Source organism: Amphibalanus amphitrite, unplaced genomic scaffold (assembly GCF_019059575.1).
Source record: "Amphibalanus amphitrite isolate SeventyFive unplaced genomic scaffold, NRLGWU_Aamphi_draft 000450F_arrow, whole genome shotgun sequence".
NCBI classification, from domain to species: domain Eukaryota; kingdom Metazoa; phylum Arthropoda; class Thecostraca; order Balanomorpha; family Balanidae; genus Amphibalanus; species Amphibalanus amphitrite.
Window position 1 is genome coordinate 215,650 of NW_024881944.1, and position 22,090 is coordinate 237,739.

The 22,090-nt window shown below is 51.5% G+C and overlaps 2 protein-coding genes across 5 annotated transcripts in view; both read left to right on the forward strand.

The window, feature by feature from the left end:
- The window catches only part of LOC122391698 (nephrin-like), an 88,286-nt gene that overhangs the window by 52,195 nt on the left and 14,001 nt on the right, over positions 1–22,090 (forward strand). For all 3 annotated transcript variants that reach the window (XM_043385882.1, XM_043385883.1, XM_043385884.1), the window contains exons 6-10: positions 1,006–1,209; positions 2,038–2,186; positions 3,312–3,456; positions 5,502–5,635; positions 6,538–6,697. In XM_043385882.1, the coding sequence (XP_043241817.1) occupies positions 1,006–1,209; positions 2,038–2,186; positions 3,312–3,456; positions 5,502–5,635; positions 6,538–6,697 (792 nt within the window). The remainder of the gene's footprint in view (positions 1–1,005; positions 1,210–2,037; positions 2,187–3,311; positions 3,457–5,501; positions 5,636–6,537; positions 6,698–22,090) is intronic.
- Positions 15,806–20,514, forward strand: LOC122391696 (uncharacterized protein K02A2.6-like). 2 transcript variants are annotated; one of them, XM_043385881.1, is made up of 3 exons: positions 15,806–18,848; positions 19,014–19,198; positions 19,523–20,514. In XM_043385881.1, exons 1-3 carry the CDS (start codon positions 16,269–16,271, stop codon positions 20,196–20,198), a joined length of 3,441 nt encoding a protein of 1,146 aa, XP_043241816.1. In that variant the 5' UTR covers positions 15,806–16,268; the 3' UTR covers positions 20,199–20,514. The 2 variants fall into 2 exon arrangements, with proteins under 2 accessions (XP_043241816.1, XP_043241815.1); XM_043385880.1 differs by having other exon boundaries at positions 15,806–19,198; positions 19,523–20,513.

The following is a 22,090-nucleotide window of genomic DNA, read 5'->3' on the forward strand; positions in this document are numbered from 1 at the left end:
TGGGATGTGAGCTATCCCTTTGGGGTGAGCCTATCCTATCCTGATGGTCGGGTGAGTTACTTTCGGAAGGCTGTTGATTATGCGTAGGATTCATTCTTAAAAGTGGCTTCGGTGGCTAGTGCCTTTGCAGAAACGTTAAATGCGTCGCAATTCACTAAATCAATAAGAACATTTGCCCGAGTACGCTTCCAGAAAAGACACCCTTGAAGAAATCATCATCAGTCATGACAAGTCGCAGGAATGTTACTCAAGAGTCACAAAGAGGGTTTACAGGATCACTGAAAGGTCACAGAGGTCACTGTCAGGTCATAGAGGTCACGGAAATGTCGCGGTAATATCCTTCCATCGGCGATCGCCATATTATTTGCTGGTACACGTTTGATGGCGCCCTGCGCTAATGGAAGTTTAAACCTTTGGCTCGGATGCTCTCCACGAGCCAACAGAGCCGAGTGGCGCTCAAACACGACGCCATATTGACTTATTAAACTGCACGTGTCCGCAGCCGAGCTGCTCGGCCCGGAGGCGGATCTGCCCCACGGACCGGACCGTCTGTGCTAGCAAGAAACCTTATCGAAAGCTGGACTGCCGGTCAATGCTGAACAAACTTCGGCCACCAAAGTTTGTCCTCAGCTCGCTGGACCACATAGGAAAACTGAAGATGTTTCTTCGTTTCATGCAAGCTATCTGGTTTCACCAACTTTGCGGAATGTGACCGACCTGACCTGGCCTGACCTTCTAAGACTTTACCCCTAAATCTTAGGCCAAATCTTGACCTGACCTACCTCGGCACGTGCTCTGATTTAATTTACCAAGCTCAACCCAGCCTAGCCTCCCGACTCTCTACTAGCCTACACGACCTGATATGACCTGACCTGACCTTAGCAGCAACAAGCTCCCAATTATCAGACCTGACCTGCCTCAAGCAATGGCCGGAAATGGCCTACCCTGGCTGGCCTCATGCTCTCCTCCCCATTTCCAAATCTGACCTCCTCTGACCTCTGGCAGGCTCGCCGCTGCCGAACGTGACCTGGTGGCGTGGCAGCACCCTGGTGGACAGTAGCTGGGAGGAAGAGGGCAACGGCACGGTGGTGAACCAGCTGACCGCCGGGCCTCTCTCCCGAGACGACCTGGACGCCTCCTACACCTGCTGGGCGGCCAACCACAAACGGAGCCTGCCCAAGGCCACCAAAGTCGCCATCGACATGCTGCGTGAGTAGTGGCACGATAAATCAGAAACAGACTTTTGACGAATAAGAGTTTTGGTAGCGATTCTTCCGGGGAATGACGGCTATATTGAAGGACGAAGTTCGTTCGAGGAGTGGTTATTTTTAGGCATTAGGTGTTTTATTTGTATTGTTAATGGAACCTAGGAGTCATCATTCAAGAAGAAGAAAAAACATGAAGAAGTCAATGAAAACATAAAAGAGAAATCAATTAGGAGAGAAATGGTGATTCAGCCTGGTGAGCTAAAATCTGAACAGCGTTCAAAATACCCGTTCTAGCGCTTCCTTCTAGGCGACCACTAATGGCCAGCATTACCGACGGGGCTTGTGGAGCCAGTAAATTCCCGAGTCGCTAAGTCTCCGGCTGAGTTTGAACGCCGCCGGCCGTGCCGGAGCACGCCGTCCCCGGATGTGGGGCCGCTGAGCGCGCGCCATTTATACACCCGGCCGCTGAAGTTTAGAGGCCGTGCGACGGCTGACTGAGATTGTTGACTGTGTTCATAAGGCTTCGTGGAAGAAGAGATGCGCTTTCACAACAAAACACTCTGTCTTTGTGACACTTTATATTTTGTTAAAATATTAAATGTTTTAGGGAATATCGGATATGCTTGCCTCATGACAAGTTTTTTGTTATTCCAATGTCATGTTTGTGATTTCTTATCGTCTGCATGATGGTTTAGGAATAAGTTCAAATGATCCAAACACATCCATACTTCATCAGTCCTTCATTTTCCCGCAATGTGCGGTACGTCTATTGGCATGTATCTCACTTTTGCATATTCTCGTGACGTCCGTTTTCCCACTGTGTCCACAGTGCGGCCTCTGACGGTCAACCTCCTGGGCACCAACAACCCGCTCTCGGCGGGGGTGACCTACCAGCTGACCTGTCAGAGCGTCGGCTCCCGACCGGCGGCCACCATCACCTGGTGGATGGGAGGCCAGAAGCTCCGACTCACCAACCAGGTCAGTGGCACAGATACCCAGCGAGGAGCTGTCGGAGCGGCGAGCTGGCGGAGCTTCGAGCTTGTGGAACTTGCAAGCTTGCGGAGCTGGGGCAGTTGGATGTTATGGGGTTGGCGGTCTGGTGTTTAAGAATGCCGTTGTTGTAGCCATGAAGCCGTTAAAGGGACTATCCCACCTTCTAAAATGTTGTTAAAACCAGTTAAATTGTGCCCGACTTTATAGATTGGATGACCAGGAACACGGTTCTGGCATTTATTTTTCATTAAACATCTTAGGCTTCCCATATTCCAAACACAAACTTTCAAATATGTGACGTCACAGCCCAAAATTACCTCCTTCCCCAGGCCACATTACTGTCATAAAGCCGATTCTTTTTACTCTGTAGGCACCACAACAAAGTTCAGACCAAGTTTTAAGCGATTTTTTCAACGAACAAACCCATTTAAATCAGAATGACTAAACGAGGTGACGTCACACTAACGGTCGCTCCATGTTGAAGATAGGGCCTTGTACAAGGCCCATTTTCAAATGAAGGGAACGAATTTCTTCAACACGAAGAGGCCGCGGGGGTTACAACCTAGATAGATAGTGGTTACTGAACCTCGCCGCAAACTTGGCTATCTCAACTCAAACCCCATGTTAAAGGTGGGATAGTCCCTTTAAATAATGTTTTGTTTTCGTGGACACTGGTTTGTTTGGTTAGCCATTGTTAGGAGCTAAGCGTTTTTGTTGTATAGCTCGATGTGAGGATTTAGGGAAATAGGGAGCAGTCGGGCAATGTGCTTTCAGATGTCCTTGAGAAATGTTTAAAGCACCACCTACAAACCACAAGAAATACTATCATGGAAATTCTCTTCTGGTATTACAAGTACAGTAATACCCCACAATCGACCTTGTTGAGAGCATCACGTAATTAGCTGAAAGTGGTACCACCAAAAATGTCTCACAGATTACGAATTTCGCCATCAGTTCTTCAGAAGGCATCGTCATATACGGCGAGTGACCCTGCTAAAAATGTGAGCGAGATTTTAGCAGCTCTCCGGCAAGCTTTGACGGCAAACCGTCGGAAATGTGCTCCATCCGGTTTTATGTAACGTCATACTGAAAGCGGCTGTGTCGTTTCAGACCAGCAGCCACGACGGCAACGTGACGACCTCTAAAGTGACCTTGACCCCGCGTATCGAGGACAGCGGACAGCTGATCCGCTGCCAGGCTAGCAACCCGCTGCTGAGAAACTCCATCGAGGACCTGTGGAGATTGAAGATACGCTGTAAGTGCCGGCAGTGTTCAGTGCTCTGTGTGCACGGTCGTTAGCGGTGCAGTGTGTCCCCGGGATGGCCGTTTTGGGTGATCTGTTAGCCTGTGGAGGTTTATACTCCCCCGAACGACTACGGGCGCCGTTGCGTCTGTCGTAGCCTGACGCTTGATGGGGGTGTTTCACGTCGTTAATGATTATGGGAATTTTGCAATGACGTCATCTAAGAGACCACCGATCTTGATACGCGATAGCTCAATGGGCGTGAGACCATGCCGCTTTCCAGTGCAAGGCGCTAGCCGCTATGCTTGCAATGTTGGATGCGTAGAATGGTATTACATGTGCCACAACATGCTGCAGAATTTTAGAAACGTGCCTTTAGGAACACAATTTTGTTCGGCGTTGGATGAGTGTTAGCGAAAACAGCGCAAAAGCTATTGAATGTAAAGAAAATATCCGGGCTCTCACCACGCTGAAAAACAATATGGCGTGGGCGCTCATTTCCTTTCATGGCCGCTTTTAATGTAACAAATACCTAGCCCGTTCTGCCGGCTTGCGGATGAGACCGTTTCCGCCGTCCCACCCCACCCCATTCTATCCTATTCTGTCCCATCGCAGCCCGGTTTCGTCCCACCCCCGGATAAGAAATCATATCATCGGCCGTTGAAGCCCGGTGGCGCTCGCGGAGCGGATGAGCCCGGTGCGGCGCGTCGTTCTTTGTCGCGACAGCGTCGGTTCTGTCGACCGTCGCCAAATTGCAGCCATTCACCGGCGTCGCACACGGCCTGCGTCGGTTGCCGGCATGTGAAACGCTTTGTCCCCGGTGCGCCGGAGACGCCGCGGTGGCCCAGTGCGTGAGACGGCCTGCGCCGCTATTGTCGCCGCGCCGCCGCGCCGGAGACAGTCGCGCCGCGCGCCGTTTTGTAGATGACAATCTCGCGCCGCTGCTCGTCGCAGCCGTAAATACGTCAGACGCAGGGCGCGAATAGAGCCGAGTGGGCCGGGGAGGGCGACGGACGGACCGGGGAGGGAGGAGGGTGTTAGGCAGGGCGTGTGCCCGCGGAGATTTACAACCAGAGGAACATACACGGGGACGTTTTCATTGTGTTGACTCGCTGAAAACACGCCTCAGAGTGCCTGCCGCCGCGATAGAGACTCGATAGGACGCGTGTATTCTCAGGAGTTGACGGGCGTTTAAACCGTCATTACAGGGAGTCTGATAGAGCGGGCATGGCCCACAAGTAGGCGAGTACAAACACTGCCTGTTCTCCCCCGCCCCCGGGGCTCAGGGAGGGATACTGTATTGAGGAGGTTGCGGATGATAATAGATGTAGGAAAATGTGTGCCCATGGGGTCGGCATTCATGGAACTGCGTCTGGTGGGATCCGGATTGGGGGACTGGGCAGTGGCGGATCCAGGGGGGGGGGGCTGCGGGGGCTGGCAGCCCCCACCCAAGGAAAACTGGCGCCACTGCGCCGAAGGCGCAGTGGCGCCAATTTTCAATTCGCAACTCATCGGAGTGCCGCATACTAGGACTAGGATGCAAAAATCAGTCGAATAACGTCGTTTCAGTACGCTCCGCACCGATATTTCCAATCTGTGGTGTCACTGTACATACTGATCCTGGGCGCCTCTTGTCAGGGCCACTGGGCGCCAATATTTCAGCGCCAATACGATGCGACTATGGCGCCCATCCGGGGCGTGGCGCCCAATTATGACCTGCAGCCCCTCCCCAGTGAAAATCCTGGATCCGCCACTGGGACTGGGAGCATGGGATGAGGCATGAGGGCGTTCGGGCAATGACCTAATGCTTGTGGGATACCTACACAGTGACCCATATTCCCCATACACGCACAAGGCCATGCAATGGCATTCGACATAAAATGTTTATCACCGTATATTATACGTAAAATGGGTTGGGAGGAACATAATGTGCGGTGCGAGCAGTGCGAAATTCAAGAATCATGGGTTGAATTGTAAAAAAAAAAATCAATGTCCCGGGTCTTGGTGGTCACTTGACAGTGACCTGATCTGACCTGACCCGTTCTGTCGTTCCCCAGACGCGCCGCAGGTACAGCTCACAGTTCGGCCCTCACGACCTCACGACGTGGGTGTCCGCGAGGGTGACCAAGTCTCCATGGAGTGCAGCGTGAAGGCCAACCCGCCACCCCTCCGAGTCGTCTGGAAACGCGACGTAAGTGAACTGCTGTCACCTCAATACTACATATGTGACTCTTGCCGACATGTTACTGATGGAGCATTGCTTGAGGTTCTATTAAACGTTATCCAGTGTCTTGCTGGGGATTACATCATTTTATTTTTGCGATGCCACTTGCCGCACGCTCCACGTTTTGGTATAAGAACCGTTTTCTTTGAACCCCGTTTTGCCATTGTTCCGCAATGTTTGATGGTGTAACGCTCGAGCGAGCCCACGCCTTCTTCTGATCGAAGCCGCCAACAATACACCACACAATGGCGCTCTTTGTGACGCGAGCAAACACCCTGAGATCGTCTGTGATTGTAATGATCAACTCAACACGGGGATCGAACATTTACGACGCTGGGACAGGCTCGATTCCCATTAGCGGCCGGCGAGCGATGCGGCGGTGTTGTCTGTACGGGACTCAGGCGCTGACAGTGACACCGGTCCGGTCACGATTGTCAGCTCAGCGTGATGTCTGGATCAGCGCTCTGAGCGAGCAGAGGTGCTGACATGACCCAAACAGCGGAGACGCTTGTTACGGCTTGGTGACCAGACCATCTGACCGGGGGCAGGGTGAACTGTGTAACAACTGACAGACTCACACAACTTGTGATGTCTAGCCATGCGGTTTTTGAGCTATGCATCACTCGTCAGCAAATTGATAGCGCAGACAGCCTGAAGCCACCGAAATTTTCAACACGGGCTTGCCATTGGTTTACATCGAAGAGTTTTGAGATGACCTTCTGTAAACTCAACTGACGTCACGTATCCTACCTCGTGTGAACCGTTCTTATATTTGCATTTTATTGAATATCGCCAGCGGGTACAAAACCCAATAAAAGACGGGGTTCCAAAGTAAAAACAAAAAACCTAACCGCCCCTTCGTCCCACAGGGTCTGGCGCTCGTCAGCGACCCCCGTCGGAACATCAACCTGGACAACAGTTCTCTGACGCTGTATGACGTGACGCGGGCCGAGTCAGGCAACTACTCGTGTGAAGCTTTCAACGACGAGGGCACCGGCACCAGCGTCCAGATGCCGCTCCGAGTACAATGTAAGTATTGGCAGTTCTGGTGTGCTTAGGTTGACAAAATAGTGCAAGCTAACTAATCGGTGAGCTCCAAGCTTCAGAGGTAGTCGGTGCAAAGTTGAACATGAGCAGGGCGAAGCGCTTACAACGTCGGTTGTCGTGGAAACCTCAAATAGCATTAACAGCGAGACGTTTACTCAAAAAAAGAAAAAAATCGAATAATTTTTATAGGTTCGTTACAAACCACACGATCAAGGCAACGCATGCACTGGGTTGATATATAAACAACTTACCCTACAGACGCAAAAAAAAACGCCTATGCTAGGCGCCGGGATGCTAAGAGACGCCTCTTTTCCTCTTAAATTGTCGCCCTGTTGACCTGTTTATCTGAGCTCCGGACCCACGGGAATACCCCAGCTGCTGTCTGTCATCCTCCTACCCCACTACCAAACTCTGTCGGCTACTTAGCGGCCGCAACTTGTGGCCAACTTTGTGCCGGTGGCGGCGGTCCACTGAGCTGGCGAGCACCGCTCGCCACTGCGCCGACACACCCCAACAGGTCGGCGGACATTATGTGCCGTCGGCGGCCATTTGAGGCAATCAGTCGACCCGGAGTGGCTCCAAGTCCTGATTCGGAGGGCCCCGCACGAGTTACGACGCGTGCGTCAAGGACATTTGTTCGGTCCATGGTCCATGGACAGGGCAGACGTGTCGAGGTCAGGATACGTCGAGAGGTCAATGAAGGTTTTGGGGTCTGGTTTAGTATCGAACTTTGGTATATTGGAGAGGGAAGTTGATTGGAAAGGAAACAGACAAGTACAACAGGTCTATAAAAGGCTTGTTGCGCAGCGTGTGCAATGCCAGCCATGTGTATGTAATATGTATGTATGTATGTATGTATGTATTGACGATCAAGAGCAATCCACAATCGGCGTGGCGATTACACTCCGAGTCCGAGCTGGTTGAAGATAACACAAGAAATACCTACACAAGAAAACGCACACACTTACGGATACGAAAATGCACAACGCGAACGCCGAGCACGCACATACTTGGTGTAACCCGCACGAAGCCGCGTTCATAACTATACACACAGACTCGTTTGCCTTTCATAGTCCAAGAGTCATGAGGCTAGCTACTATGGCTACTCTGGCTAGGCTTAAGCCCCTTTTTTACAGCACGGGCAAATCTGGCTGGAGGCAACTGCGTTAGCTCGAGGGGGAGAGTATTTAGGAGCGCCGCGGCACGGTAGGCGAATCTACGTTTTCCGGTCTCTACTGTTAACGCCAGATCCCTTGAGACCCTAATTTTTCGCGATTATTTTTAAATGCGTGGAGGAATTTCAACCAAGCTCAGGACATGGCCGTTTCAAGACAGGCCGAAACTTTTACAATTTAGATATTTTATCGCCATTTCAATATTTCAGGCACTTGTCATTGACTCGTAATCTACTATACTATTTGTGAAATGAAACTCTGTCTGTCTGTCTGTTTGCATCGTGCAGAGGGGTGCTTTGACGCCGTGCACAGGTCAAACGGTGCACGGTCGATGGGGCTGAAATTTTCACAGCGTGTTGATGACGTCACGGGCACGTGCAGTGGCGTGTTTCGGGTCTCGGGGGGTGGATGGTTTGCACGTGGCACGCGCTGGAAAAAGGTGCATTTCTTCACAAATTTGCTCAGTCTTCAAGGCATCGGCAGCCGGGTTTGATGGACTTTGCAACTAAAATGCATGACGATCTGCGGCGGGTGCCTCTCATTTGCAGATTGGCCAAGTCCAAGTTATTTATTTTGATAAACAGAGGCGAATGAAGGTGTTGATTTTCGGTAAATAAAGACAGTTTTCAATGCGCTTAACCGAATGCACCGCGTTTGCCGCAGTGCGCCACATTTGTCCACATGCGCTATTTTTGCCGCAAATCGCACAATTTTGTCAAATATGGTCCGATAAAGGTGCAATTCGGTGGAAGGATGCATGACAAAATGACAGGTACAAATGCGCCACGTTTGTCGCAACGCGCCACATTCGTCACAAGGCGCTATTTCCACCAAATATGATTAAGAATAATGGAATTACACGAGTAGGAGCACGGTTAGGAACTCTTTTTTTTAGCTGATCAGTTTATCTGATGGTCTGTGACCTCACATGACCCAGTGGTAGTGGTAGTGGTAGTGGTAGTGGTAGTGGTAGTGGTAGTGGTAGTGGTAGTAGTATTGGTAGGAGTATTGGTAGGAGTAGCGCTAGGGGTAGTGGTAGTATTAGGGGTAGTGGTAGGGTAGTGTTAGGGGTAGTAGTATGGGTAGTGGTAGGGGTAGTGGTAGGGGTAGTGGTAGGGGTAGTAGTAGGGTAGTGGTAGGGGTAGTGGTAGGGGTAGTAGTAGTGGTAGGGGTAGTAGTACGGGTAGGGGTAGGGGTAGGGGTAGGGGTAGTGGTAGGAGTAGTGGTAGTGGTAGGGGTAGGGGTAGTGGTAGGGGTAGTGGTAGGAGTAGTGGTATGGGTAGAAGTAGAATAAGTGTGATACAGACCGATCCAATGTGACGTGTTGACCTATACGACCTGGCCTGACCGAAGGGGACCTGGCCTGACCCAGTGTGACCAGGGATGGCCAAGTTGACCTGACTTGACCCCATATGACCCAAATTTCATCCAACTAAGTTATTATGTTCAAAATTTTCCTCTGCACGTTTCCGTCCATATCTCTGCTTACAGACAACTGATCAATTCAAATCAAACACCATTCGAAAGCAAATTGGCTGCTGCCGCATTTTATGGCTACGCCGCGAAGCAAGTGGCGCAGCCGCTTGTCTACTATACTATTTGTGAAATGAAACTCTGTCTGTGTGTCTGTTTGCACCGTGCAGAGGGGTGCTTTGACGTCGTGCACAGGCCAAACGGTGCGGTCGATGGGGCTGAAATTTTCGTAGGGTGTTGATGACGTCACGCGCACGTGCAGTGTCGAGGTCCGAATGTCGGGGGATGGATGGTTCGCACGTGGCACGCCCTGGAAAAGTGCGTATTTCCTCACAAATTTGCTCGGTCTTCAAGGCATCGGCAGCTGAGTTCAATGCACTTTGCAACTAAAATGCATGACGATCGGCGGCGGGTGCCTCTCATTTGCAGATTGGCAAGTTATTTATTTTGATAAACAGAGGCGAATGAAGGTGTTGATTTTCGTTAAATAAAGACAGTTTTCAATGCACTTAACCGAATGCACCACGTTTGCCATAATGCGTCACATTTGTCTCAAGGCGTCATTTTTGCCGCTAACCGCAAAACTTTGTCAAATATGGTCCGATAAAGGTGCAATTCGGTGGAAGGATGCATGACAAAACGACAATTAAAAATGCACCACTTTTGTCGTAATGCGCCACATTTGTCACAAAGCGACATTTCCACCAAATATGATCAAGAATAGTGGAGCGACAAGATTAGGAGCAAGGCTAGGAACACTTCTTTAGTTTATCAGTTTATCTGATAGTCTGTGACCTCAGATGACCCAGTGGTAGTGGTAGGTGTAGTGGTAGTAGTATTGGTAGGAGTAGCGGTAGGGGTAGTGGTAGTATTAGGGGTAAGGGTAGTGGTAGGGGTAGTGTTAGGGGTAGTGTTAGGGGTAGTGGTAGGGGTAGTGGTAGGGGTAGTAGTAGGGGTAGTGGTAGGGGTAGTGGTAGGGGTAGTAGTAGTGGTAGGGGTAGTAGTAGGGGTAGTGGTAGGGGGAGTGGTAGGGGTAGGGGTAGTGGTAGTGGTGGGGGTAGTGTTTGGGGTAGTGGTAGGGGTAGTGATAGGAGTAGTGGTAGGGGTAGTGGTAGTGGTAGGGGTAGTGTTAGGGGTAGTGGTAAGGGTAGTGGTAGGAGTAGTGGTAGGGGTAGTGGTAGGGGTAGTGGTAGGGGTAGTGGTAGTGGTAGGGGTAGGGGTAGTGGTAGGAGTAGTTGTATGGGTAGAAGTAGTAGCAGTGTAGTACAGGTCGATCCAATGTGACGTGGTAACCTATACGACATGGCCTGACCGAAGGTGACCTGGCCTGACCCACTGTGACCAGGGATGACCAGCTTGACCTGACTTGACCCCGTATGACCCAAATTTCATCCAACTAAGCCCTCAGAATAGTTATCCTGTTCAAATTTTCCTCTGCACGTTTCCGTCCATATCTCTGCTTCCAGACGACAGGTCAATTTAAATCAAACACCATTCGAAAGCAAATTGGCTGCTGCCGCATTTTCTGGCTACGCCGCGAAGCAAGTGGCGCAGCCGCTTGTCTACTATACTATTTGTGAAATGAAACTCTGTCTGTCTGTCTGTTTGCACCGTGCAGAGGGGTGCTTTGACGCCGTGCACAGGTCAAACGGTGCGTTGGATGGGGCTGAAATTTTCGCAGGGTGTTGATGACGTCACGCGCACGTGCAGTGTCGAGGCTCGAGTCCCGGGGGTGGATGGTTCGCACGTGGCACGCGCTGGAAAAAGGTGCATTTTCTCCAAATTTGCTCGGTCTTCAAGACATCGGCAGCCGGGTTTGATGAACTTTACAACTAAAATGCATGACGATCGGCGGCGGGTGCCTCTCATTTGCAGATTGGCAGCTTATTTATTTTGATAAACAGAGGCGAATGAAGGTGTTGATCTTCGGTAAATAAAGACAGTTTTCAATGCGCTTACACAAATGCACCGCGTTTGCCGTAGTGCGCCACATTTGTCACGAGGTGCCATTTTTGCCGCAAATCGCACAACTTTGTCAAATATGGTCCGATAAAGGTGCAATTCGGTGGAAGGATGCATGACAAAACGACAAGTACAAATGCACCGCTTTTGTCGCAATGCGTCACATTTGTCACAAGGCGCCATTTCCACCAAAAACGATTAAGAATAATGGAATAACACGAGTAGGAGCATGGTTAGAAACCCCTTTTTTAGTTTATCAGTTTATCTGATAGTCTGTGACCTCACATGACCCAGTGGTAGTGGTAGGTGTAATGGTAGTGGTAGTAGTAGTGGTAGGAGTAGCGGTAGGGGTAGTGGTAGTGGTAGGGGTAGTTATAGAGGTAGGGGTAGTAGTAGGGGTAGTGGTAGGGGTAGTAGTAGGGGTAGTCGTAGGGGTAGTGGTAGTGGTAGGGGTAGTGGTAGGGGTAGGGGTAGTGGTAGGGGTAGTGGTAGTCGTAGGGGTAGTAGTAGGGGTAGTAGTAGGAGTAGTAGTAGGGGTAGTGGTAGGGGTAGTGGTAGGGGTAGTAGTAGGGGTAGGAGTAGCGGTAGGGGTAATGGTAGGGGTAGGGGTAGTAGTAGGGGTAGTGGTAGAGGTAGGGGTAGGGGTAATGGTAGGGGTAGAAGTAGGAGTAGGGGTAGTGGTAGGGGTAGGGGTAGGGGTAGTAGTAGGGGTAGTGGTAGGAGTAGTGGTATTGGTGGAAGTAGTAGAAGTGTGGTACAGGCCGATCCGATGTGACGTGGTGACCTATACGACCTGGCCTGACCGAAGGTGACCTGGCCTGACCCAGTGTGACCAAAGATGATCACCTTGACCTGACTTGACCCCGTATGACCCAAGTTTCATCCAACTAAGCCCTCAGAATAGTTCTTATGTTCAAAATTTTCCTCTGCACGTTTCCGTCCATATCTCTGCTTTCAGACGACAGATCAATTTAAATCAAACACCATTCGAAAGCAAATTGGCTGCTCCCACATTTTATGGCTACGCCGCGAAGCAAGTGGCGCAGCCGCTTGTCTACTATACTATTTGTGAAATGAAACTCTGTCTGTCTGTGTGTTTGCACCGTGCAGAGGGGTGCTTTGACGCCGTGCACAGGCCAAACGGTGCGGTCGAGGGGGGTGAAATTTTCGCAACGTGTTGATGACGTCACGCGCACGTGCAGTGTCAAGGTTCGAGTCTCGGGGGGTGGATGGTTCGCACGTGGCACGCCCTGGAAAAGTGCGTATTTTCTCAGAATTTTCTTCGGTTCTCAAGCCGGCTTCAAGGCATCGGCAGACGGGTTTGATGAACTTTGCAACTAAAATGCATGACGATCGGCAGCGGGTGCCTCTCATTTGCGGATTGGCAGCTTATTTATTTTGATAAACAGAAGCGAATGAAGGTGTTGATTTTCGGTAAATAAAGACAGTTTTCAATGCGCTTACACAAATGCACCGCGTTTGACGCAATGCGCCACATTTGTCTAAAGCCCCATTTTTGCCGCAAATTGCACAGTTTTGTCAAATATAGTCCGATAAAGGTGCAATTCGGTGGAAGGAAGCATGGCAAAACGACAAGTACAAATGCGCACTGAGAAAAAAATTGACTCCATATGGGTCAAAACTCTTGAAAATGCTCCCCTGAAAACTCCTGAAAACCATCGATAACACCCTTTCCAGCAGAGTTATTGAGTGTGTTCTAGGGTAACTTTGAGCCTTCCTCATTTTGCGAAAGAGTTTTCAAGAGTTCTCAATGGATGGCGAAATGACTCCATGTGTGACACCCCATAACTCTGTGACGCAACTCTCCATTACTCCCGAAAAACCTTTCCCGAACGTTCCGACAGGAGTAAAAGGGGAGTTACGAAGGGGTTTTAGCATGCGTCGCGAGGCTGCCGCGGCCGCCATCTTTTGCGCGTAGTATACAGCACGTTGTGCCGGGCGGCGGGCGAGGTGTTAGTGAAGAGCGTGTTGACTTAGACGGACCTGACCTATACAGTGACGGATAATTGGACCTTACTTTGGATTGAAAGGTAAGCTTAGCTGTATTTCTCATCATGCTTTTATAGTGCAAAGTGTTATAATGCTGTGATGAGAACATATGGTAACCCCATGTTCTTGATGGGCTGGAATGGTCTGTAAGGGTAATCGATTTGTTTCGTTCCTGAGTGAGATAAAGATCGGAAACAGCATGCTCTGAGTTTCTACATATTGGCAAATATCATACATTTTTTCCCTCGAATAAATTTGAAAGTTAGGGTTATACAAGCTTTACACGTCATGGATCCTATTGTTATTGCCCAATTGTTTTAATACCCATGTCAATGACAAATATCAAATTTGAAGGGCTTTCAAAGCAGAGTCAGAAAATTAAACTATCTTGGCATAAAAGCCTTGATTTTCCTAGCCCCTATATATAAAAAATCAGTTACCTACCACTGCCACTGTCCAATGGGGAAAACCACCGACAAACCAGCATGTTTAAATAAATTTTGTCTAAATTGTTGTATTTTTTTTAGAAAGTATCCATAAATGAAGTTCGTTCTTTAATGTTAACATGGGTACGTATGCAGCGTGTAACGCGTCCTTAGCTTATTTTTAGCGACCTGCTCAACTTTTTGAGCGCTCAAGTACCTACGTTTTATAGCATTTCCCTAATGTGTCTGCAACTAAGATGGAGGCTGTTAACTTGCCCTTTAGACTTTCACTGAAACTTAACTTTATCAAAATTGTAGTGCATAAAAAGTATGCTAACTTTGCAATCTCTTGCTTTCATTATTTTGACATAATGTGCGGAAATGCAGTATCAGTGCCAACATGTCAGGTCGCGTGTGTCTCGTCTCGTCCATCTTGTCTCATCTGCCTACCTCTCAGTCTCCTCCCTCATTTCTTCCTTCCATCTTTCCTCGCTTCCTTCCTAACTTCCTCCTTCCCCTCCCCTCTCTCTCTCCCTTTCTTTCTCCCTCTCTCCCTCCTCCCTCCCTCCCTCCCTCCCTTCCTTCCTTCCTTCCTTCCTTCCTTCCTTCCTTCCTTCCCTCCCTCCTTCATTATTTCCCTCCTTCTCTTTTTTTCTTTCTCCTCTATTTCCTCCCACGCAATGGTAAGTGTAGGTACCTATAATTTCATGGTGATTAACATTTTTCAGGGGATGAGCTGGAGAGCCTGCATCGCATCCCGCAAGACACGTCGGAAGCCAACGGAGGCCCGCAAAATATCCATCCCACCATCGTGAAAGGAGAGCCGGACGAAGAAGACGCAGTATTCGTCGAGGCCCAGGAGGTGGTAGCGGCACCACCAGACCAAGCATTCCTGCTGTGGTAGGCCGCCTTTTGGATTTTTAACGTCAAAACTCGCGACCGTGTAGCATAGGTATGGAGTGAGATCCCCGGAGAGCGTGCCGCGGCGGGATGTCGAAAGCGTTTGTCAATTTTTGAAGCCTCCCACCGCCCCGGACTATGAATACACATTTCTTGAAATATATTTTTTATCTGTGCTTCGGTACACGAGCTTTGGGTGGTTACGCTATTCGTCCAATATTTATTTTCGAGGGGGGGGGGTGACTGGAGTGAAGTGATGGGAAGTTTGGGCGAGTTTGATGGGGAGTAACTGTAGAGGTATACCATGAAGCTGTAAACGGAGTTTTGGGGAATAATGGAATGGAGTAATTGGGAGTAATTATGAGGCAGTAAGAGAGTCATTGAGAGTAATGGAAGGGAGTTTCAGGGAGTATGTTGTTTGTGTTGATAGGGTAAAGGAGAGAAATGAAGAGTTTTCTAGAACGGTAGGGAGAGTTGCAGAGAGTTTCTCGAGGGAAGTTTTGGGGTGTAATGGAGAGTTTTGGAGGGGGTGTAATGAGGAGTACCACCTGGGAGTTTTAGGGTGTCGTTTTGGTGAACTCCCCTTGGGGGTGTCATGCGGAGTCAGGATTTTTCTCAGTGCGCCACTTCTGTCGCAATGCGCCACATTTGTCACAAGTCGCCATTTCCACCAAATACGATAAATGATATTGGAATGACACGAGTAGGAGCAGGGTTAGGAACCCCTTTTTTAGTTTATCAGTTTATCTGATAGTCTGTGACCTCACATGACCCAGTGGTAGTGGTAGGTGTAGTGGTAGTGGTAGTGGTAGTAGTAGTGGTAAGAGTAGCGGTAGGGGTAGTGGTACTGGTAGGGGTAGTAATAGGGGTAGTGGTAGGGGTAGTAGTAGGGGTAGTGGTAGGTGTAGTGTTAGGAGTAGTAGTAGGGTTAGTGGTAGGGGTAGTGGTAGGGGTAGTAGTACCTAGGGGACAGGGGTAGTCGTAGGGGTAGGGGTAGTGGTAGGGGTAGGGGTAGGGGTAGGAGTAGAGGTAGTGGTAGGAGTAGTGGTATATGTAGTGGTAGGGGTAGTGGTAGGGTTAGGGGAAGTGGTAGTGGTAGTGGTAGGGGTAGGGGTAGTGGTAGTTGTTGTGATACGGGCCCGTACCCCCCTCCGTTTGTGATACGGGCCCGTCCACGTGTTCGTCCCGTTTTCGGTCGCGGTCGCCGGTCGCTTGTCCGCCGCCGCCGCCCCGGGTCAGGCCGCGGGCGGTCGGCAGCGTGGTTGATGTCGGGTGTTTTCGTCTGTTCCGCCGGCCAGTCGGTTTTGGGCGGCGGAACTGGGTGTGTCTCTTGAAGTGGTCAAGTCCCGTTACAATATAGAGTCAAGCAAGAGAACTGGAGTGTCACGGCGGAGGTCGGCAGAGCAGCGAGTGCTGAGGATACAACAAATTGGCGACGAGGGACGTGGTATACCCCATTTTCTGTTTTTATTGTTGTATGCCTTTGCATGGTCTGACTCAAGTGATTGTCGATAAATCAAGTTTGCTATAGCAAGTGCAATGTATTGATGTTTACTGTTGCCTGCCATTCAAGTAAAGTCCGTTGAAGCCAGGAGTAATTTTATCGACATGTCTTCTCTGCCTGTGCCGCCACCATATCAGCCCGGAGAAAATTTTGATCGTTGGTTGCGCGGTGTGGAGTATTATATGATTGCATCTGGCATTACTTCTAATCAAAGAAAAAGTGCCACTGTTCTCACCCTTCTCGGACTTGAAATTCAAGACGTTGTTCGCACATTGCCGCAGCCTCCGGAACTGGATGACGCCGCCACAGAGTACCAAGTCCTCACCGCCAAGCTTCAGGCGTACTACCAGCCACGAGTCAACGCGACGTATGAGAGGTCTGTTCTTCATGACATCTACAGAAAAGACGGTGAGTCATTCGAGGCATTTGTCACCCGTCTCCGTCTTCAGGCAGACAGATGCCAGTTTGACTATGTTCTGTTGGAGCAAACTGTTCTTCAGTGTGCTGTAGCTCACGCCAGGTCCACTGAGCTGCAGAGGAAATTTTTTGATAAACCTGACTTGACTCTGGCACAAGCCCTCGAAATAGCTCGTCACTTTGAAACCACTCGCTCTCAGCTAGAGGATTTGAACCGATCGACTGCAGCTGTACAGTATGTGACCGCGCCGTGCCATCGCTGTCTCTCCACGACTCATGATGCTTCAGCATGTCCGTATCGCACACGAGAATGTTTCGCTTGTCACCGTGTGGGCCATTCGCGTGCTGCATGCCCCCAGCGAGCCCGTCAAGCCGAGCCAAGCCGGAGGAGAGGACAGTCTCGAGCGCCGTCAGCTTCAGCATCGTCTCCAGCATCGCGACCTCTCCAGGGGACAGCACAGTCAGGAAACCAGTCCTGCTCTCGCTGTCTCAGCCGCCGTCATGGTCAGGACGTCTGCCCGTTCCGTGACCAGATCTGTTACAGATGCCAGAGGCCGGGTCACACGCGTGTCGCCTGCCAGAACCGCCCAGCTCAGAGCAGCCAGCGCCCGGCTCAGCCTCAGCCCGCCGCCAGCCTACCGTCGCGCCAGCGCCGCGCCCATTACGTCTCTGGTAGCAGCCCTCCCGCCACAGAGGTGTCTGCTGATCTTCTGTTCACGGTGAGGTCATCTGGATCTGTTCAACCACTGCATGTTGAAGTGTCCCTGAACGGTAGCCCCGTTACAATGGAGGTGGACACTGGTGCCAGCTGTTCCATGATGAGCCGTGCAGTGTTTGAGAAAGCGTTTCTCCAGTCGGTCCCAGATCTAGCGCCCTACCGTCGCCGTCTGTACACCTACACAGGTGAAGAGGTCCCTGTAGCTGGTGTAGCTCAAGTTGTTGTCGCCTATCGTGACCAGTCAGCCCGTCTGCCCCTCATCATTGTTGACAATGACGGTCCTACCTTGATGGGTCGGGACTGGTTGGCCACGATCAGGCTGGACTGGCCAGCACTGTTTGGCGGCGCCGCACGTGTTGACTATGTTGCAGTCCCTGGCCTGGATCTGGAGAACGAGCTACGGAAGCTCGTGCCGACGTTCCCGGAGCTGTTCAGCCCTGGTCTCGGCAAGTACACGCCCAGACAAGTATCGCTGCAGGTGGACGACAGCAAGCCGCGCTTCTACAAGCACCGCCCACCACCTTTGGCTCTGAAAGGTCAGATTGAGGAGGAGTTAGAAAGGCAAGTCAAGTTGGGCATCCTCGAACCTGTCACCACATCCCAGTGGGCCGCGCCCATTGTTCCGGTTAAGAAGAGGGATGGGTCCATCAGGCTGTGTGGCAGCTACGACCTGACTGTAAATGTCGCTTCTGCCCTGGAAACGTATCCGTTGCCTCGGGTGGAGGAGTTGTTTGCTGTGCTGTCTGGTGGTGCAAAGTTTACCAAAATTGATCTCAAGGAGGCATACTTGCAGCTCGAATTGGATGAGCAGAGCCGCAAGTTCACCACGGTCAGTACGCACAAAGGTCTGTTCCAGGCTACGCGGCTGGTCTTCGGAATCAAGTCCGCGGTAGCCGTGTTCCAGAGGGAGATGGAGAACCTGCTGGCCGGCATTCCGCATACCGCCATCTACCTGGACGACATCTGCGTAACCGGACGCACTCCCGCAGAGCATCTTGCGAACGTCCGTGAGGTTTTGAGACGTCTCGCCGCCGCTGGTCTCAAGATCAACGCTGAGAAAACGGTCTGGGTAGCAGACGAAGTGCAGTATCTGGGCCACCGGATCACAGCCGCCGGCATCAGACCGTCCGCTGAGAAGGTACGTGCCGTCTCGGAAGCCCGAGAACCAGCGTCCCTGCAGGAGCTGCGCGCATTCCTGGGTCTGGTGCAGTATTATAGCCGCTTCCTTCCCCGCCTGTCTACTGTCGCCGCACCGATGTACGAGCTAGAGAAGAAAGATGTGAAATGGGCTTGGGGAGAGAGGCAAAAGGTTTCGTTTCAGGAGACGAAGGACCTGCTCGCTGTCGCTCCAGTGCTGGTGCACTACCAGCAAGCCAAGCCGCTCGTCCTCACGGCAGATGCCAGCCCGTACGGAGTAGCCGCCGTGCTCAGCCATCCGGATCCGCAGACTGGTGCGGACCAGCCCATCGCCTTCGCGAGCCGCAGTCTGACGCCAGCCGAGCGCAACTACAGCCAGCTCGACCGTGAGGCGCTCGCGATCATCTTCGGGGTGAGCAAGTATCATCAGTATGTATATGGTCGGAAGTTTGTGATTAAGACTGACCATAAGCCGCTGTTGGGCCTGCTAGCACCTGGTAAATGTCTGCCAATGGTTGTCTCGCCCAGGGTGTTACGATGGAAGCTCACGCTGACTGGGTATGACTTCGACCTGCAGTTTGTACCGGGTCGAGAGATCGCCAACGCGGATGGGCTCAGTCGCCTGCCGCTTCCAGACACGGATGGAGAGTTTCCCGTTCCGGCCGACGTCGTGAACCTGATGGAGGAGATGTCCCACCTGGTGACTGCTCAGCAGCTCGCCATCGCCACCCGCCGCGATCCGGTGCTGTCAGCCGTCTACCGGTACGTTCAGAATGGCTGGCCAGAGTCACCGCCGGATGCAGAGCTGTCCCACTACTTCCGCAGAAGAAGTGAGTTAAGTCTAGAGGCGGGGTGCGTGATGTGGGGTTGCCGTGTGCTCATCCCACCCTCTCTGAGAGCCAGACTGATGTTGATGCTTCATGACGGTCACCCGGGCACCTCGGCTATGAAACGTGTGTCGCGAGCCTGTGTGTGGTGGCCTGGGCTAGACAGCGAGATTGAACAGCTAGTCAAGTCATGTCAGCAGTGTCAAGCTCACAGGAGTGTCCCAAATGTGCCCGCCTCACCGTGGTTGTTTCCCAACAGGCCCTGGCAGCGTCTGCATATAGACTACGCGGGTCCGATGGAGGGCGGTCACTGGTTGCTGATCATAGTCGACAGCTACTCCAAGTGGGTCGACGTGCACATCACCACGTCGACGTCGGCGGCAGTGACGATCGACAGACTCCGCCAGACGTTCGCCTGCCACGGCCTGCCACTGGTGCTCGTGTCGGACAACGCCACTGCCTTCGCGTCGTCAGAGTTTAGTGCCTTCTTGAAAGGCCCCGGCGCCCCATGGGTGCCAGGCGTCGTCACCGCTGCTGGCGGACAGATCTGCACCGTTCAACTGGCCGATGGACGGATCTTCACGCGCCACCGGGACCACGTCCGGCCTCGCGTGTGCGCGCTGCCGTCCCTCGTGCCGGGTCAGGCCGACCCGGCACAGCCTGTTCCGGAGACTACCACGCCGGCTCACTCTGCTCGCGCACCGAGCGCGCTGGAGGCGCTCTGTGCTGGCGCGCCGGCGGCACAGGACGCGTCCTCTCCGGCGACAGCTACATCGGAGGTGCACCCCGCTCTGCTGCCCGAGTCGGTGGCAGCTGCGCCGGCTCCTCCGGGGGTGCCCTCTGGGTCAGCACCTGTCGTCCCGCCTGGGGGTGCTGTCGGGACCCGTCGTTCCACGCGCGTGCGTCGGGCGCCCTCGCGTTACAGCGCGTCGTGATTGCTGACTTGTGTTCTAAAGGTGGAGGATTGTTGTGATACGGGCCCGTACCCCCCTCCGTTTGTGATACGGGCCCGTCCACGTGTTCGTCCCGTTTTCGGTCGCGGTCGCCGGTCGCTTGTCCGCCGCCGCCGCCCCGGGTCAGGCCGCGGGCGGTCGGCAGCGTGGTTGATGTCGGGTGTTTTCGTCTGTTCCGCCGGCCAGTCGGTTTTGGGCGGCGGAACTGGGTGTGTCTCTTGAAGTGGTCAAGTCCCGTTACAATATAGAGTCAAGCAAGAGAACTGGAGTGTCACGGCGGAGGTCGGCAGAGCAGCGAGTGCTGAGGATACAACAGTAGTGGTGGAGGCAAAAGTAGAAGTGTGGTCCAGGCTGAACCCATGTAACAGGAGGTGACCTATGTGACTTGACCTGACCCAATGTGACCGGGGTTGACCCTATGGACCCGTCTTGAGCCCGTGTCACCCAAATTTCACCCAACAAAGCCCTCAGAACAGTTCTTTTTTCAAAATTTTCCTCTACACGTTTTCCTCTATATCTATGCTTCCAGACGACTAATCGGTATGAATCAAACAACATTCGAAAGCAAATTGGCTGCTGCGCATTTTATGGCTACGCCGCGAAGCAAGTGGCGCAGCCGCTTGTCTATATTACTATTTGAGGAAGGCGTAGTTTCTGTCTATTACGAAGGTCGCGACATGGTGCTACGTAGCGCGGGTTACAGGTCACACCGTTGCACCTACCGCGCTGAAATTTGCGCAAGTTATAGAACAAGGATGGACAACGTGCCTTTGAGCGGTCTCGGCTCGATCGGATCGATAGCGAGCGCGTGGCGCGTGCCCAAAAAGTGCAAATTCGCGTCATAGACTTTACATGTATAAATCGGCTGGCAAAAACGGGCGAAAATGGCTAAATTTGCCCGACACGGGTCCGTTCCCCGTGCAATATCTCGGTAGCCGTGCGCCCGATCGGCACGGGGAAAACAGCATCGTGTAGAGAATCGAACGGGCAATCGAATAGTGTGCGGTGCAGGGGTGGCACGCGCCACGTGCAAGTGTGAGGGCAATTTCATTTCAAAAAGTGCCATTTTAGACTATTTTGGATTTTATTTTATTTTCCCGTGACCATCAGACTGAGAGAGTTGAAACAACGTCAATTGCCAAGAGAAATGTACCGCCTCTCATGGAAAAATTGTGGACAGCTAATTGATCAAAAACAATGTGGAAAAATCGCTGAATTAAAATGGTATTTGTCCACAATGTGCCACTAAAAAGATACACGGGATTTGCTGCTTAACCTGATACGCTTGACAATTGAAAATGCTATCATTAGAAAGAGCATTCAATTCTCTCCAAGATCCAATCATCACGTTTGCATGACAAGCAACAGTATTCTTAAAAACATAAAAGTTTTAAACCTCTGCAAAACGATTTTTAGCGAAAATTATCTACGCCTTTCATTTGTCTTAAAACTACGCACCTCAATTATAAAGCACATTTGACAGATTCTGAAGTGGAAAGCATGCTTATCAGACACGGGCACCTCGATGCGGTGGATATTTATTCCACAAACCAAAACGTTTAGCCGTCAAAAAGCAATCGACCGAAATGGATAGATAACCCAACCGACACAAGAACAACCGAACACCCGCCGATCGAAAATATCCCTTTTCGCGTTGCGGAGCACGCGGGTCACCCTAGTGTTAACTGTTTTTCCATCCTGGATGGAGGCTTTCTACGTCATATGACATTAGGCTCCGCCCACGACTGCGGCATTGACCCGTGCCCATCAGCGACCTCTGTACAAACGACACCCCTGCCATCTGTGAAGGACTATGAATTTCGCTGACGCTTCACGTGCGTCAATTGCAGCAGACGGTCAAGTAAATGTTAGGC